Raw genomic sequence first — 17,261 nt, forward strand, 5'->3', positions numbered from 1 at the left:
TGCAACCGATTTTGAAGACCGCATATGATTTCTCAAGGGACTCGTTCATTCATTGCTATTCAACTAAATATATCTTGTTACTGAAACATAACAAATACGGCACACAAATATTGCACGGAGAGTACACGAATCGCCACTATCACGTTCGACTTATACCGTAGGGTTCTCTCAGTTTGCGGATTCAATAAGGAGTCTCCAGTAGTATACATCCAATATGACAAGTAATAACACTGTGGTTGATCTTTTGATTATGGCCCAGAGCAAGAACTCTCTGCTGAGGCCGCTCACTTGCGGAATCATAGATTGCCCTGCCATTTTCTTCCAAATCTTATAAGAATCTCGTGTAATGCATAGCTTAGTACACGAGAATCGAGTGTTAGTGCTTCCTCGAGATTGAGTTCAGCATGAACTACGCCAACATTCCTGGCGTTGCTCTAATTACTGGCGGGGCTTCTGGTACGTGCGTTTCCTTTACGGGGAATCACATTCTGTACCACGAACTGTGCAAGATCTGATACTGACTCTACGAGGGATTGGCCGGAATATTGCCGTCAATTTTGTTCGAGCAGGCTATACAGGAATTGGTATTTTTTACCGCGATCAAAATGGCCTTGCAGATACCAAGAAACTCATAGAGGGGATAAATGCATCAATACGGCTCGTCTATGTTCTTCTCGATATTTCTAACCCAGAAGCCGTGGCCAGCGCTTACCGCCAGATTGATAAGACCTTTTCTGGTGTGGACTACTCTATTCACGCAGCAGGAATAGTAGTTCTAGGTGCATCGAGCATGGAGTTGTCACTTGAAGACTTTGATCGACAATACAACTTCAATTGTCGCTGTCTGTGGCTTTGTTCACGCGAAGCAATCAATATCATGCGAAGTCAGACCAAGACCAGTGAAGCGTATCCAGATGCCCAAATACCATCGTATAGGACCCAGGGTGGGCGATCATCAGTATATCCGCAAGTCTTGCTCTCCACACACAGCTAGGTATGCCCGCATATACTGCGGCAAAGTCTGCAGTTTTGGATCTCACGGGTGCAGATGCAGTTGACTTACCCAAGGACAGTATCCGTGTTAACGCTGTCTTGCCAGGAATGGTTGGTACACCAGCGACAAATCCCAGTCCGGAAATGAGGGCGTGGCTCGAGGCAAATCCACCGCAGAGAACTCCATTGAAGAGGATAGCAGCTCCAGCTGAAATTTCAGACGTTGTTTGCTTCCTAGCGAGCTACGGTGCAAGTGATGTAACTGTGCAAGTTGGGAGATTGACTGGGGTTTCCTGGCTGGATTATAGGTGATAGATCTGGCACAATGTGCTTGGATGCGATTCGGGAAGCGCTCATTTGGCTCCAGTTCAGCACCAGCCTACCAATGAAATGCTGCACTGGGACGGGTTCACACTTCTGTCTGATCATTGAGGCTGCTCGCTACTTGAAATTTCGGGATCTGAAAATAGGATTCACTCATTTAGATTTATTGCTTACTCGAATCGACGTGCACTTTATGCTAATCGAGCTTGAGCACGATGCTTCTTGGAACATTGACGTCCCTAACTAAATTATACTTCATCCCTTTAGTTATGTTGGTTTGCCTGTAAGAAGAGTTTCGAAAGATGAAACGCGTCCTCGATCGCTCACCGAACGGGTTCGAGATCTGGTTGGCGACTCCGCGAACAGTGCTGGGTGTTTACTTCCCAGACATCAGAGATACGAGAACGGTTGGATCCTATGGGTGCTGTCTGTCAGTTCCTACCATCCACGAAATAATCAGGCTATACGTACTGCATAGATCTCCAACTTCTCGATGTAAAATCTTCCCTTGTCCTTGATCAGGTCGTAGGCCGCAACAGATCGGCCATTGACACTCGTTCCGCCTTCTCGGGGAACCGACCAACCGCCTCGGACTACAACATGAAGGCCTTCCGGATCCGAGGTGTAAACCGCATCCACGAAGTGTGTCATGTGTGGCCAAGAAGCTTGGATCTCATCTCTCTGACGACGAATGTCTGTGAGGCAACGTCAGCTCCGAAAGCCACGCGTGCTTGAACGAAACAAAGGAGTTGGCCGCTTGGGTCTGTCAACGTTGATTTACTTGCCTTGTCGTCCCAAGAACTGTGCGGTCCTGGAGAAGAGATATGCCCCATCCTCCGTGAATAGTTCAGACCATGCTTGACTTGCTTCTTCGGTTGGCTCATCTAACAAGGCAAAAAAGGTGTTTAGCAAATCTAGAATGGGTCTGGGCGCGGTTGTCTCAGGCCAGTCTATTGAAGGCGACATATTGTTGAGCTTTGAGTGAACGTTGGATATAACGGGTTAGTACCGTTCAGTATCGTGTGCACCAAGTCTAAAATCATGGGGCACCCCAAAAGTTGTAAAACACGCTGCCACCCGGGGAGCTCTGAATATTTTCTCTTATAGCTGTCTCGAATATTGGCCACTAGTTGAAGCAAAAGTGGAAACATTAGTATCGACGCACCCGACGTACTCCCCCGGACTACATACCCCACAATCTACTCGCTTCTGATCTCAGAGCCCTCGTGATCGGAGAACCTTTGTGGAACATTCGTATTCTGGTGCACGCTTCTGCATCCATATATACTATATCGTGAAATGAAGCCCTACTAACGATTGATGTTGTCTTTTAGTTGCGCATGAGAATAACCAAACGAATTGCTCGTTGTACACAGCATTGATTATGGCGACAGGTAACAATACTGCCCACCCCAGTGCGGTGGTGGAAATGCCAAGAACAGCAGTTGTCACAGGAGGAGGTTCTGGTATGCTATATGCACGCGTTACCTCTCTATGCCTGCTCTGACTGAGATATCATGTAGGTATGGGCCGGGTTGTAGCACATCGGCTTGCACTTCAGGGCTGTACGTGGATAGCCTTGCTGGATCAGAACGAGGCCGGACTCGCTGCAGTACGATCATTCATTGAATCAGAGGATACAAATGCAGATCTCAAAATTTTGACCTTGGCTTGCGATGTCGCCGACGAATCATCGGTTGCAGCATCATTCGAAACTATTCACCGCGAGTTCAAGCGTATAGACTATGCAATCAATTGCGCAGGGATCACACTGCCCGCAAGTCCCACAGATACTTGCTCTACGTCCGACTTCGACCGTACCATAGCTGTCAATCTTCGTGGTATTTTTCTTTGCGCACGAGAGGAGTTGCGGATAATGAAGTCGCAGCCATTGGATTCCGAGGTTTTTCCAGGAATTCCTGCTCTTCGAGCGCAGCGGGGAGCAATTGTCAATATTTCCTCGGGACTTGCCCTGGCCGCGATGCCAAATTCACCAGCTTATTGCGCGTCCAAAGCTGGTGTCCTTGCGCTGACTCGGTCCGATGCATTAGATTATGCAGCTCACCGCATACGAGTAAATGCAGTGCTCCCTGGCACAATCGAAACACCGATGACACATGCCAACGAGAAGATGCGCAGGGTTATAGAAGCCCATGCAGTTAACGTTATGACACCCATGAAGCGTTGGGGCCAAGCAGAGGAAATTGCTGATACCTGTATCTTCCTTTGCAGTAACAAAGCGAGCTTCATACAGGGAGTTTCGCTCCCTGTAGATGGAGGGTATACAGCAATTTGATCGAAAGGAATTCATCACAAATCCCAATATAATGCATCTTCACGGTCAATGAGCATAGTAAGATGTCAAATCTCGAGGCGATATTGCCGATTTAAAGGGCACCATGCGTATTTAGCAGTAGTCGAGGTACTGTCAGTCCCACAAGATTGGTTTATTCCTCGACTTGATTGTCAAATTGCGTATTGAGGGATATCCATTGCATTACAAACTAAGATTTCAGACTGGAGGTCCAACAAATACCTCCACAGCTCCTTATACTATTGATTTCAAACTTGACACCCTACGTCTTTCGCACAGCGCCAACCTCTTGCTCCAGCTCTAAGATGTTAGGCATAGGGCCGACAGGCGTGATTGCCGATGGATTGATATTCTTATGACTTTTTGTATAATGGTTCCTGATGTGCTCAAACTCTGTAGTTTCGCAGAATGCAGGAATCGTCCAGTACAAATTTCTTAACCATTTATGAATATTTGGGTAGCCAGAACGGATGTCTCGGATATTGCACTTGAAATGTTGAATGTAGACTGGGTCGAAGCGGATCAGAGTCGTGTAGAGCTTGATGTCGGTCTCAGTGAGTAAATCACCAAAATAGAATGGACCAGATGAACCTGCGAGGTCCGATTCGGCCCGGTCGAGGGATTTGAATAACTGTGTTACGTTGCGGTTATATGCTCCTTGTGTCGATGCGAATCCACATTTGTATACACCGTTGTTTATATCCTCATAAATCCATAGATTGGTCTCTTCAATTCTGCTCAGAAGGTCGTTCGGTAGGAGATTAAGTACCTTGGACTTATTCGAGTCCGGCAAAAGCCCATCAAATTCAGTGTTCAGCATTCTCATAATCTCAGCTGACTCGTTGTTAACCACAGTCTGACTCTGTTTATCCCACAACATCGGCACTGAAAAACGTCCCTGATAGTCCGCATCAACGGAAAGATATATATCGCGGATATGGTTGTAACCTGGATGCAATGGATCCGGAGTCACATCATCGCCGGGAAGATTTTCAACGGACGTGGCAAATCGCCAGCCTGACGAACATTATCTTCAGTCGTATTTTGTTGATCAAAGAACACGCACCTTTCTCTCCCATGTGCCAGTGCACGCAGGTAACGGAGATAATTTTCTCTAGGTCCTTCAGCTTTCGAACAATTAAGGCTCTGTGTGCTAGTGAAATTTGTCAAATTTGTAATGTATGGCCCTTAACGAGAGGATACGGACCCCATGGGCAAGCATAGCTGACGTAAAGGTGGTATCTTCCCTTCTCTGCTGGGAATTTGGCCTTTGGATCTCTGGACACGAACTCGCGGAAAATCGTGGATCGTCTTCTGAACTCGCCCGATGCATCAGTAAGTCCAGTCTTTCCGTCCTGAACGGCCGCTCTGTTAGTTAAACCTAATAGTGCATACAAAAATGATAAAGAAAAGATTTTGAAAGGATAATACAGACCTGCATTGCTAATAAATGGTAGTAATATTTCACGAATCTTTGATCATGAAATTTTGGGGTACTTAACTTGTGTAGTACTATGGGTTATCGTACAGCATCTTTAAGTACAGCCTTGAACCTGCTCTGGCAGCCAGCGGCCCGCTAATGCCGATATCATCTGCGTTGGTGAAATCAATCATTCGAATTATACCCGAAAAATCGGTTGTCCTTCTCCCCAGGCTGTTCTCAGCCTCGGAGCTTGCAGGGCTAGGATGATCGGATCAAATGAAAGCATAGTCTTCTTAGATACATGCGGAAACAAGCACATCACTGGATGGAATTTGCGTAGATTTCACAATACGTTGCTTGATATTGCGTTCCGAACTACAAGATCACTTCTAGGTGACTTCCCTCTAACTGACTATCGTGACTGTTATGCGAGCACCATCCCACAGCCGAAGATGGCTGTGCTGTTCAAAACGATGGGACAATGCTAATGAATCGTCGATGCCTCGGCCACAATCTTATCCAGCACCTTGAGGGACTTCCGTAAGCTCTCAAAACCTTGGCCTCTGAGTTCTTCTGTTGACTCTGACTCTAGTTTTCTCCCAGCTGCTCGATCGTAGCCATGCTGTGCAACGTCTGGAAACTCTGCGTGCACCGAAACACCAGCTGCCTGAAGCTTCTCAACGGCAACATCGCTCAAAGCTGCGGGTACAGCCGAGTCGTTTCGGCCATGGACAAGGAGGACAGGAGGGAGGTCGTTCAACCGCCCGAACGTTAAGGGATACAGCTTACGTTGGTCTGCGGAAATCGCTTCTGGTCCTTCTTTAGCTACTTTTTCACTCAGACCCAGTACGCCTGTCATATAGTCAGGGAAAAGTGCGTCGATATGAAGTGTTGAGATAATTTTAAGGCGGGGGTCTTGCGCAGAATTCTCTGGGTAGGCGTAACTCGTAAGGACTGGCTGATCTCTAATCGTTTTGAGCTCTTCTCTTATTTGGGTAGTATCGAAAACAGGTAGACCAAATATATTACTACCTTTAGTGAGGTAGTGCTTGTTGATCATATCCAGCATCCCATAAACGCAAAACGTCGCAGCTGGTTTGTTTTCGACGAGCACCGAAGTTGACAATGCTAGGAAGCCACCGGCGCTAGAGCCTGCAAGAATAGCTGGACCTAGCTCGATATCAATTAAACTTGGAAGAGACTTTAAAACCCATTGATAGACATCCACAGCATCCTCCAATGATTTATGTGCTGTAGTCTCGGGAATTAGTCTATAGTCCGGTGTGACGAAGACCCAACCTCGGTTGACGCATGCTTGAGCCAGCCACTCTGGGAAGAACATATAGCGATCTCCAAATACCTATAAAGACGCATTCCGTCAAAAATCGTCACACTAAACCTTAGCAAGAACCTACCAAAAATCCTCCATGATAGTGTACCAGAACCGGAGAGGGAAATGAAGGCTTTTTGATTGGGTACAACACGTCTACACTCAATTCAAGATCTCCAATCGTTTTGAATGGGATCACTTTGTTCACATAACCCTCATAACCTTCGATCTCTTTTGCCATGTTTTCATCAAGTGCTTGAACAAGTGCGACAGTCTTGGCGGCCAATATCAGGTCGCGAAGTGTTCGAATCGTGTCTGAGCATGTTTAATATCAAAGCTGAAGATCGAAAACCTTCGAATGTTCCGGTAACTCCGAGTACATCTCCGTTCTGCAACCTTCTCGAACTGTGAACGTGTTCATCTAACATAATCAGCACTACCCTTCCTTGCCCTTGGAGAGCTTGGTCGGCCCGGTACGCACTTCAGCCGAACTGCCGACTAACACCCAAAGGAAAATAACTCCGATCACGGGGTCGCTCGCAGCAGCCACCTAGGTACACCCGGCGGAATTCCTGGACCCTGCCTAGATTCGAAGTAACCAATGGGCCCGAGGACGGCGCAGGGGCAAACACTTCTGCCTCTGTACCGATGGGTTGAATAGAATATGTCGTTCTATTAATCCGAGCGCTTCTCGAATAAATATCAAATAACGACCTAGTTGGTTCGTTTTCATAGACTACTTTTGACCTTTGAGTACCTATGATCGACATTTTCCCACGATTTATCTGCAAGAGTACAATCCAAGATGGCTTCAGCAAAACTTCCAATCAATGAAAGCTTCGAATTAATATGGAAGGACGGGGTTGATCCCAAGAAAGGGAAATACCCCGGTTTTCGCCCAAATGAAATTGAGAACGTGGATGGCATGACCATTGTTCGCGATGTTGCTGTGCCACTGAGAGACGGAGTCAAGGTTTACGTCGACATCCTTCGACCTGAGGGATCATCTAGAAAACTTCCTACCCTCATGACTTGGTCACCCTACGGCAAACACGTACTGAAGAACTTTGACATGTTCCCAAATTCTGGCGTGCCTCCTGGGACAGTCTCGAAGTATGCCGTCTGGGAGGGCTGCGACCCACTCTACTGGACAAAGCGCGGGTATACCGTGGTTAATGGTGATAGTCGTGGATCATGGGCATCTGAAGGGGATGTAGAAATCCTCAGCGGCCAACTTGCAGTTGATGGCTATGATGTAATAGAATGGATTGCAACTCAGCCGTGGTCGAATGGTAAAGTAGGACTATGCGGAGTATCATACCTAGCAATTGTTCAGTGGCGGATAGCGCAGCTAAACCCACCTCATCTCAGCTGTATCAATCCATGGGAAGGCTTTACCGATGTTTATCGCGATCATCTCCATACTGGCGGTATTCCAGAAACAAAATTCGTTCACTTTACAGATTGGTCCTGTCAATTCTCCTACAATAAGACCGAAAATTATGCTGCAAATCATAAAGCCCACGAAATGCTTGATGCATATCATGAAACTAAGCGAGCGGAGAACCTTTCGGCCATTAAGGTCCCAGCTTATGTTGTTGCCGACTGGGGCGACTTTGGCTTACATACTCGAGGCGCTCTCAACGGCTTTACCTACATTAGTTCTACAGAGAAGTGGCTCGAAGTACACGCATCGAAAAAGTGGGAGTATTTCTACCGCCCATCTAGTCTTTTGAAACAAGAACAATTTTATGCAAAGTATCTCAAAGATGAATTGACTGAAGTGGATTCATGGCCTCGAGTACTGATAGAGATTCGGGATAAAGCATACGAAGGTTTCTGGCGTGCCGAAGAAGAATGGCCGATTAAACGAACAAGATTCTCCCAGATATACCTCCAAGCTGCCTATGGACAAATGACCGATGAGCTACCCTTAGGAATGTCTAGTGTTAGCTACGACGGGCTCTCCAAAGTTGAAAATGCGCAATTTATTTATAAATTCAAAGAACCTACCGAGGTCACAGGAAGTATGAGATTAAGGCTGTGGGTTTCGACTGATATTGGCGATGACCTCGACCTATTTGTTCAGTTGGATAAACTGAATGTAACTGGGAAGCTACTTCCATTTGTCGCGTTCTCTATGTTTGATGATGGACCGCTTGGGCTTGGCTGGATTCGTGCCAGTCATAGAGAACTCGACCAAGAGCTGACGCACCATAATAGACCATGGTTAACACACAAACGGAAACTACTACTACGTCCGGGAGAGGTTGTGCCCGTGGATATCGAGATTGTAGCCACGTCGACACGATTCTTCGCCGGGGAATCCTTGAAGATGACTATTCAAGGCACTGATATCTTTCGCAATGAAAATATCCCACAAATGCTGCTCCATGAGGATTCAGCGAACAAAGGAAGGCATTTTATTCACACCGGGGGGGCTTTTGACAGTTATCTCGTCTTGCCCATTATTGATAGCTAGACAACCACTCAATGAGAAGCTTCGTAGATTGCAATCAACTAAGATTTCCCGAATTTCTAGTGACGGGTCGGTCGTCAGCCCTCTGTACCCTTTTCCTCGAAGACCCATGGGCCATCAAAGACACTGGGATTTCTATTTTTCCAACTCGTCGAGCACTTTCTAAAAATACCGTTACTTCTCTGCACTGTGAATATCACGTTGTAGTTCGGTGAGAAATATGATACCCCACGAAAAGAAGAGTCACAATTTATCCCTGGTGTGGATTTATCATGCTATGTATGGTGGAGCCTACTAACTCTGTTCCACTCACCAAAAAGCTCAATCCTCTATGGTGAACGGCTTGCAACAGACAGACAAAGCAAGCCGTCGCCTGTTTAATCGCTTTTATTGACCCCAAGAGTTTGCTGTATTCAGTCCTGCCAACTTCTTCTCATATCTGATCGTCTGGACGTCTCTCGGAGACTCCGTAATCACCCTGCATGCATTGATATCTTTGTGAGTCAGGATCTGTTCATAGATCCTTGCATAATCCGATGCCTTCATTTTCCACTTGTTGACCTCTCCCTCGCAATTCTCGTCATACTCGACCCGGTAGTCCAGATATGCTTCATTGAAGCGTATGTTGGTTTTTTGTAGTTCGCGGCAAGCAACAGCTGCTAGTGAGTACAAGGCACCTTGCGAGATTCCCGTGACGCCACCGATACCTTGGTTCCCAGCACCACCAGTGACTAGCGTCCAAGTAGCATTCGCGTCCCCCTGTTCGACAAGGAATGGAATGGTTGCGCGGTATGCATCTACGAGAAGATGATTAGGCTTGTCAGCAAACTTATCTTCTGTTACACTCACAAAAGGCGCATTCGCTATTGATTCTCATTGTCTCCCGGTAGTAGTCAAATTCCACCTTGTAAATAGGCGTTTGAGGGTTGAAAGCTCCGACTATGCGCTGGTGAGCTAAGGTGCACTCTGCATCAGCAAAAGTAGAGTTTTGGTGGATATACCTGACACGTAAACATGTTGGAAAGCGGGAAATTCGCCCGCCCTCACGCGGTCAACGACATTTTGCACGCCATTCTCGGTGGTTACATCTGCTTCCACTGTCGTGATTCCTGTTCTTGTTCCAGCGTGGTGGTAAAGCTTTTCCGCAGCAACTTGGTTGCGAACAATAGCAAGGACTTCTCGATTTGCCTTCAAGGCTCCAATAACAACAGAAACGCCAATATTTCCTGTGGCACCAACAACAAGGACTCTCTCCATTTTTTTTTCTCCTATTGCTAATGAGACCGTAGATGATCGTCCTTCGGGACGGCTGGTGAAAACCTACAGCATTTTCGACCCCCTTCTTGAGAGATTGTTTGATGACATACTTTCACCGAATAGCTCCGCTTATCTCCGTCCTTGATGTAATGAACTCGGTCTGGAGTCAAGAACTTCCGACTCAATAAGAGTGGCATGATGTTAAGCGGGCCGGGGACAAATATCTCAAATGGATAGACATCGCTGACAAATGCATATTTTTGTTCATGATCAGGCCATTCTGGCAGCAACAGAAGATATTTTGCCCCGCTGCCTTGGTTCTCTGAACAGATATTCATGCAACTTCGAAATCCAGCGTGCCTGCCTGGAATCTCGAACGAGGTGCGTGAAGCCCAAAAGCCGAATGGCCAGGTCACGTGTCCGGAGTAGTTCAATATCACGTGTTAGGAGACTGATTCCGAGTGACAAATTCAGCGGCAATAACGGTCGGCAACTATGTGTAGCCAGGGCAGCAGGGTTCATTCCTTCTTTTCCGAGAACGACTCCTTCAATCCGATGAAAGCCCGTTCATACCTGCTCCTAAGGGGTATCAGCCTCATCCCTGCTCGACCAAAAGCTTCGGAAAGTCAAATTTGGAATGACCTCGACGAGCGGGCGTCTCTGCCGTCAAGCCAAGGATTCGAGCTACAGCAACTGGCTCCATCTAATTGTTAATCGTCTCATGTGAATTTCTCTTCCCATCATAATATTCATGCTTGTCACAAACTGAAAGGAAGCTTCTAATAGGCGGCTAGGAGGGACTGACTACATTGCGACGGAGGCACCTTTTATATTGTGCCAGCCTACTGCTTAGAACAGTTTTCGTGTTCTACAATTCATATCTCAATTGCTTCACAACTTGCGACAACGTTGTCCCAACAGATCAGCATGACTTCACTGAAGCCCCTCCTTCTGCATGCCCATCCAACAGCCCCAAACCCGATTAAGGTAGCAATTGCGCTCGAACTACTGCAAATTCCCTACAACGTCAAGATATGGGAGTTCAACGACAACAATAGAAAAGGTGTTAAAGGCTCAGACTTCGTCAAAATCAATCCTAATGGACGAGTCCCGGCACTGGAGGATCCGAATACCAACGTGACATCTTGGGAAAGTGGCGCTATTCTGAATTACCTAAAGCGTCAGTACGACACCGATAATCTTCTAGGTCCGGTTGACAATAGTGAGCAAGCTAGAGCGGACCTTGAGGCCTGGGAGTATTTGCTGGTGACAACACTCGGACCATTCACAGGCCAGGTGGTCTGGTTCAAGTTAGTTACCTTTGCACCCCAATGTCTGTCAATTTCCCTGCTCTGTTGCCGCTAATTTTTGTTAGATACTATCACCAGCCAACAAACGATGATGCTGCTGCACGATACATTAAACAAGTCCACCGAGTCTATGGCGTGGTGGAAACACAGCTGATGAAAAGCGGAGGAGACACCATCCTCCCTGGAAAGTTCACAACCGCCGACATTCACTACATTCCTTGGATGCGTTCAAGTGCATATATTGGCCTGCCTTTAGATGATTATCCGTTGCTGGAACGCTGGACAAAGATCATGTTCAACAAACCCGAAGTGAAACAAGCACTTCAGCGGATCCAAGATGCGACCGCCGAGCAGGAGCCTGAAGCTGCAGTGCGAGGTCTAAAGCCGGACTTGAATTTGATGCGCCAAACTGGTGCTCAAGAGGTTTACTAAATGCTCTGGCATGAGTGCATTACGAGAACGCATGTATAGTGCTGCGTAGCTTGATTATCTAGATTAAGATCTGATAAAGATACAATTACCTGATAGATTTTAATTTCATTATATCGGAGCTCTTTCAACGTCGCTTCGTGCATGCGACTGTTCTTGCTGCCGTGGCCGTCTCGCCAGCTCATGTAGGATTTTTGTTGATTCACAGGTACCACAGGAATACCACAGGAAGGATACTGACAAGACCACGACCACGTGAACGGGAGATGCACCCAGCGGGATAGACTTCGCACAGACGCAAATTACAGCCTTCAAAAATCGGGGCGTAAGCGGGTTTCAAACTCTTGCGGAGAAACTCTGGGGAAACAACGGTAGAGGGTGTCGACTAGTCCATGGGGAAGGCGATTCAGACCTTTAGTATCTTGCAGCTGACTATAAGACGAGGTCTCCGAGACATTTCCTTAGCTATTCCCTTCGTCTTCTACAGCTCGCTATCAAATCAATATGGCGGGTAATACTGACTCCAGCACAATTCGCGTTCCTATTACTGAGAAAATCTTTGCTCATAAGGACGAGGTCGAGGACAATTCTGATGCGCAAAATGTTGAAGGGGATGAAGTGAACGCGGATATCGCCTATCTCGATGAAGAGGAGGAGCCAGAACTACACATGAGGACATACGTTGCACTTGCAGCTATGTTTCTCCTGAACTACGCTATGGTGATCGCGTTGCAGGGGCCTCCTGCTGTGGTATGTTTGATTCGCTTCCCGTCCGTCACTAAAGTTGACCCGGATTCTGGTAGCTTACCTTCATCGGTCGGGATCTCGACGCTACTCCTAGTCAAACCTGGATCCCGAACGCACTGTCTCTTGTCCAAGCGGTGCTGGGACCAATGATCTCGTCCGTATCCGATACTTTTCGGGTTCGCAAATCCATTTTGGTTGGCTGCTGTACAGCCGCATTTATTGGATGCGCAATCGCACCAGGGTCGCATTCGATTGACCGACTTATTGCTGCTCAAACTCTGATTGGTGTTGGGTTTGCTGTTGTGCCCCTGGCTTACGCTGTACCAAGCGAAATACTTCCCAGGAAGTGGCGGCCACTAGCTCAAGGTTTCTGCAACAGTGCGGCGCTCCTTGCTGGTATCTCAGGGCCTCTAATCATTGGATACATGGTGAAACAGGACGCGCATCAAGGATGGAGAAATTTCTATTGGTTTCAATTCGCAATTTGGGGCGCGACGGTAGCTGCTTTGTTCTTCGGCTACAACCCTCCTCAGCGACATCTACTTACCGAAATGACCCTACGACAGAAACTTGGAAAGCTTGACCTTCTGGGAAACGGTCTCCTCACATCCGGTCTCACTCTCTTCATTGTGGGCCTGAACTTAGGTGGAGCCTTATACTCGTGGAAAGACGTGAACACCCTCGTTCCTCTTATCATTGGTGGTCTCTTGCTCATCGCGTTTGGCGTGTACGAGTGGCGTGGAACCAGCACTGGAGTCATGCATCACGACTTGTTCCGTGGAGATAAAACCCAGGGCCGAACATTTGCAATCTGCGTAGCTCTTCTGTTCCTTGAGGGCATCGTTGTGTTCTCATTCGTCATCTTCTTTCCGGTGATGTGAGTATTGATTAGGACCATGCAACGATGGCTTGGCTAACGAGTATAGGACGGTGGTATTATTCGAACCTGATCCGTTTCTTCAGGTTTGTCGCGCTCTACCATACTGGATTTGTGCTTTCATCAGCTGTATATTGTTCTCCATATGGAGTTCTAAGGCCAGGTCCATTCGGGTACCACTTTTCGTTGGATTCGTGATCTTCACTGCCGGCATCGGATCACTTGCTTCAATCCAGCCAGATGACGGCCTTCAGTCGCTGGGCTTGGTAGCTCTGGCTGGTGTCGGCTTTGGTGGTCCCCTTGTCTTGGTGGTTGCGGGAGTTCAGCTTTCTGCACCCCATAAGCTATTAGCTACCGCAACCGCTATCACAACTTCCGCACGCGCTGTATCAATCGCTATCTTTACGCCCATTTTCTCCGCCGCGCTCAATCAAGGATTGACCACTCAGATTCCGAAACAGGTTGGCGAGGCGGCTGTCAAAGCCGGTCTCCCCTCTAGCTCTCTCCCAGCTTTCATTACCGCGCTGTCATCGGGCGACACAAGTGGTCTAGGAAAAATCAGCGGAGTCACATCCTCAATCATCGCGGTCGGAGCCGCTGCACTCAAGCAGGCATATGCAGACTCTCTCCGAGTTATCTACTATATTGCACTTCCCTTTGGTATTCTGGCATGCATATTGTGCTTGTTCGTTGGAGATTTGCACAAGACAATGAATTTCCGGGTTGATGCGCCGGTTGAAAAACTTCAGACCAAGCATCATCGTTCCTCACGGGAACCAGAGTAGAACATATCTTTCCACGAGGTCCTCATGATAACATCGACTCCTATTTGTCCACCTGCATCCAAGTTGTCCTTCATTTTAAGGCCAGAGAATGGTCAAAACAGAGTGTGAGATAAGCGTCGCCATGAAGACCGTCCACGTCTTCCCTTCATTGGCAGGGACAAGAGATATCATTATATAGCCAGAGAAATATGTACTAGCAAGAATTATCACTGCCACTAACTTTAGACATATCATTTAATATACTTTGAGTGACTACACTATCGTGAAAGATGCAGCAGCGGACACTTAGAAGTGATTCAGTATCAAATTCGAAGCGATAGGTCACGCGAAGGCTGAGTCCGATGCAGTGAGCGGTGGTGACAGCCGGGTCCGACAGCCTCGTGGCAAGGTTACACTTCAAGCCAGCGTCAGCTATCTGCCCAGTTTTTAATGCTCGAGACGTTTGATATCCATAACAATTGTCCGTAGAGTGAGGACTAGTAATCTTTCGACAACAATAAGCATGACTCTATAGTCCAAATCCTTTGCATGTCCCAATTCTTTGACATTAGAGGCCAAGTGTCTTTTGTGTCCATTCTGCAATGAGGTCAGCCACAGCCTCGAGATTCTCCTGGCCATCCTCAAAAAAGTGTTCGCCAGGTACGAGTCGAAGCTCTTTGTTCTTTGAGCCCACCATGTTGAAGATACTTTCGGCAGTCGATGGGAAGACACCAACATCCCCTGTACTCTGCACTACAAGAGTGGGTAAGGTGAATTCAGTAGCAATGAGCTCGAATCTGACTTTTGATTCCTGCAAACTCCACATTGAGAGCCAAGTCTCAATTGTGGTCGCGCGGGCAAGAAGGCCGGGACCATTATTTGCGGCTTTTGGCTCTCCGTAGAAGCAGACGTTCATTCTTCGATCCGAAGGGTCGATGGTGCGATCGAGAAACCTTAGATCGGCAAAGGTTCGATCCACCGAAAATATACGGTCAGAAATCCCAGCTTTTCTCAACCGCTCACGCTCTGCCTTTGCCCATGCGGTGATACGATGGTTGCGTTGAATTTGAGCATTTCGATACAATGCTTGGAACTCCGGAGAGAAGGGAGGCCCATTGACAGGGTCGTACATATCTAGTGACGAATCACGATGGGTTGGGTCAAACTCATCAATGACAGAAGGGTCGAGATACATAGTAATGGCGTCAGCTCTCCCTGGGTGAGCGTTCAAGAAAATGAAGGCGTCAGCTCCTGTCAGAGACGATGTCTGCTCAGCCGTGGCCTGAAATGCAGCCATTAAGGATCCTCCTCCTGAATTCCCTATAAAGATGAGTTTTTTCGCTTTTGTATTGTTGGAAAGCCACTTAATGCCCGCTGCGATATCGTCTAATGCCTTGTCCAGAACGAATTTCTCCTCCAGCGCTCTGAATCTGATCCCATAACCAAGCACGCCAAACCCTCGTGATGCCAACGGTCCCGATAAGTAATGGTTGGAGAAATCGGCGGAATAGTGTGTGAGCATAAATGCGACTTCTGGATCTTGCCCTTTTGGCCGATAGTATGTTCCAACACAGGGCCACTGTCCTGTCATTGACTTTTTGGCACTTACGGACTCTACACCCACAGGAATTGATTCGACGCTCTCATAGTTCTTGTGCGCGAATGTTGATTCTAATGCCAACGCCATTTCCACTCTTGTTGATGCCTCTGATGGTCTTTGAGTCCGGGTCTGGTTCTCTCCAACAAAGCGACATATCTTAGCTCTTGATAAAGTTACTGTGTTATCTTCAGCATCCAAAAGATTTATATGTAGTCTGCTCAGCTATGAGGCAGATGTTAGCAATAGTTGAAGGTCGTTGACAATTTCGGATTCATGCATCCTCGATCTCGTGACCGGAGATAGAACCACGGGCACCCGACAACGTCCAGTCCAATCCAACATCATATCTGTATATTATTCAAGACTTGTCGGTAGTGATTTCTTTGATGTCGTAGTACGTTGTCCAGCAAGCTCTTCATACTGTCGAACAGCTTTGAAAATGGAACCTTGTCGAGTCGCGATTGCTGGATTTACGAGCAGAGTAGCGCAACTCATCACTTCGCATCTATTAGAGCAACCGGATATCGAGATTACAGGAATCTGCCGGGACACCGCGAAAGTTCCTAGCCACATTTCACAGAATCCCTCTGTCACATTGGTGAAAGCCGAATACTCTGATGTCACAAAACTTCGAACCGCCCTTAGAAATGCATCAGTTTGCGTGTGCTGCTATTTTGGACCGGAAGAATTGATGCTGGGGGGACAACTTATACTCATTGATGCTTGCATCGCGGAGAATGTACCACGTTATCTTGCATCAGACTTTTCTTTCGACTTCAGGGGACTGAAGATAGGAGACTTTCCATTCAAGGATTTCCAGCTCAAGGTTGATGAATACTTGGCAAAGAAAGAGAGTGAAGGACGAATCAAATCCGTGCACATTCTGAGTGGAGGGTTCTTCGAGGCAGTGTTTTGTCCATTCATGGGAACTCTTGAGGTTGAGTCCAGAAAAGTTCGTTACTGGGGTACTGGCGAGGAGCCATGGGACATGACGTCCATGGAGGATACTGCCAAGTTCACCGCAAGGGTTGTGGGTGACCAAGGCGCTACGGGTGTGTTCAACGGTGAGGATATTCTCTTCTTTAAGTCCAATGGCTAACGTTATCTAGTGCGTGGTGAGAGGCATTCACCTAAGCAAATCGCTGACGCATTGGAAATTTGTTATGGCACTAAGTTCTCGCTTGAAAACTTAGGTACATTGCAAGAGCTACAAGAAAAGATGATCTCGGCCAGAAACGCCTCGCCTGGGGACCCTGGTGCGTGGCTTGGTCTACATTACAACTATTACACAATCAATGGCTCGACCTTGTTGCGAAGTTCCGAGAATGACAAGTACCCCGATTTGAAGATTGATGATCTCAAATCCTTCTTTCATCGCCATAAACTTGAACAACTACCCACACTCTTCAGATAG

General features: G+C 47.3%; 10 protein-coding genes across 10 annotated transcripts; 6 read left to right on the plus strand and 4 right to left on the minus strand.

Annotated features, from left to right (window-relative positions):
• Positions 1-996: 996 nt before the first annotated feature.
• A1O9_11490 (uncharacterized protein) lies at positions 997-1,305 on the plus strand (the record flags this gene model as incomplete). Its single annotated transcript, XM_013399386.1, has 1 exon — positions 997-1,305. The coding sequence occupies one exon, from the start codon at positions 997-999 to the stop codon at positions 1,303-1,305; it is 309 nt and encodes a 102-aa protein (XP_013254840.1).
• A 1,396-nt stretch (positions 1,306-2,701) lies between these two features.
• A1O9_11491 (uncharacterized protein) lies at positions 2,702-3,613 on the plus strand (the record flags this gene model as incomplete). The annotated part of the gene is made up of 2 exons (XM_013399387.1): positions 2,702-2,783; positions 2,841-3,613. 2 exons carry the CDS (start codon positions 2,702-2,704, stop codon positions 3,611-3,613), a joined length of 855 nt encoding a protein of 284 aa, XP_013254841.1.
• Positions 3,614-3,893: 280 nt separating this feature from the next.
• Positions 3,894-4,710, minus strand: A1O9_11492 (ubiquitin-activating enzyme E1; the record flags this gene model as incomplete). Its single annotated transcript, XM_013399388.1, has 2 exons — positions 3,894-4,648; positions 4,698-4,710. 2 exons carry the CDS (start codon positions 4,708-4,710, stop codon positions 3,894-3,896), a joined length of 768 nt encoding a protein of 255 aa, XP_013254842.1.
• Positions 4,711-5,538: 828 nt separating this feature from the next.
• A1O9_11493 (uncharacterized protein) lies at positions 5,539-6,625 on the minus strand (the record flags this gene model as incomplete). Its single annotated transcript, XM_013399389.1, has 2 exons — positions 5,539-6,414; positions 6,470-6,625. 2 exons carry the CDS (start codon positions 6,623-6,625, stop codon positions 5,539-5,541), a joined length of 1,032 nt encoding a protein of 343 aa, XP_013254843.1.
• Positions 6,626-7,189: 564 nt separating this feature from the next.
• Positions 7,190-8,866, plus strand: A1O9_11494 (uncharacterized protein; the record flags this gene model as incomplete). The annotated part of the gene is made up of 1 exon (XM_013399390.1): positions 7,190-8,866. The coding sequence occupies one exon, from the start codon at positions 7,190-7,192 to the stop codon at positions 8,864-8,866; it is 1,677 nt and encodes a 558-aa protein (XP_013254844.1).
• Positions 8,867-9,250: 384 nt separating this feature from the next.
• A1O9_11495 (uncharacterized protein) lies at positions 9,251-10,120 on the minus strand (the record flags this gene model as incomplete). The annotated part of the gene is made up of 3 exons (XM_013399391.1): positions 9,251-9,660; positions 9,713-9,802; positions 9,865-10,120. 3 exons carry the CDS (start codon positions 10,118-10,120, stop codon positions 9,251-9,253), a joined length of 756 nt encoding a protein of 251 aa, XP_013254845.1.
• Positions 10,121-11,047: 927 nt separating this feature from the next.
• Positions 11,048-11,862, plus strand: A1O9_11496 (uncharacterized protein; the record flags this gene model as incomplete). The annotated part of the gene is made up of 2 exons (XM_013399392.1): positions 11,048-11,430; positions 11,496-11,862. 2 exons carry the CDS (start codon positions 11,048-11,050, stop codon positions 11,860-11,862), a joined length of 750 nt encoding a protein of 249 aa, XP_013254846.1.
• A 501-nt stretch (positions 11,863-12,363) lies between these two features.
• Positions 12,364-14,268, plus strand: A1O9_11497 (uncharacterized protein; the record flags this gene model as incomplete). Its single annotated transcript, XM_013399393.1, has 3 exons — positions 12,364-12,609; positions 12,663-13,483; positions 13,533-14,268. 3 exons carry the CDS (start codon positions 12,364-12,366, stop codon positions 14,266-14,268), a joined length of 1,803 nt encoding a protein of 600 aa, XP_013254847.1.
• A 547-nt stretch (positions 14,269-14,815) lies between these two features.
• On the minus strand, positions 14,816-15,934 carry A1O9_11498 (uncharacterized protein; the record flags this gene model as incomplete). Its single annotated transcript, XM_013399394.1, has 1 exon — positions 14,816-15,934. One exon carries the CDS (start codon positions 15,932-15,934, stop codon positions 14,816-14,818), a length of 1,119 nt encoding a protein of 372 aa, XP_013254848.1.
• Positions 15,935-16,286: 352 nt separating this feature from the next.
• A1O9_11499 (uncharacterized protein) lies at positions 16,287-17,261 on the plus strand (the record flags this gene model as incomplete). Its single annotated transcript, XM_013399395.1, has 2 exons — positions 16,287-16,911; positions 16,957-17,261. 2 exons carry the CDS (start codon positions 16,287-16,289, stop codon positions 17,259-17,261), a joined length of 930 nt encoding a protein of 309 aa, XP_013254849.1.

The sequence above is a fragment of the Exophiala aquamarina genome (genome assembly GCF_000709125.1).
Source record: "Exophiala aquamarina CBS 119918 chromosome Unknown aczIA-supercont1.18, whole genome shotgun sequence".
In the NCBI taxonomy this organism is placed as follows: domain Eukaryota; kingdom Fungi; phylum Ascomycota; class Eurotiomycetes; order Chaetothyriales; family Herpotrichiellaceae; genus Exophiala; species Exophiala aquamarina.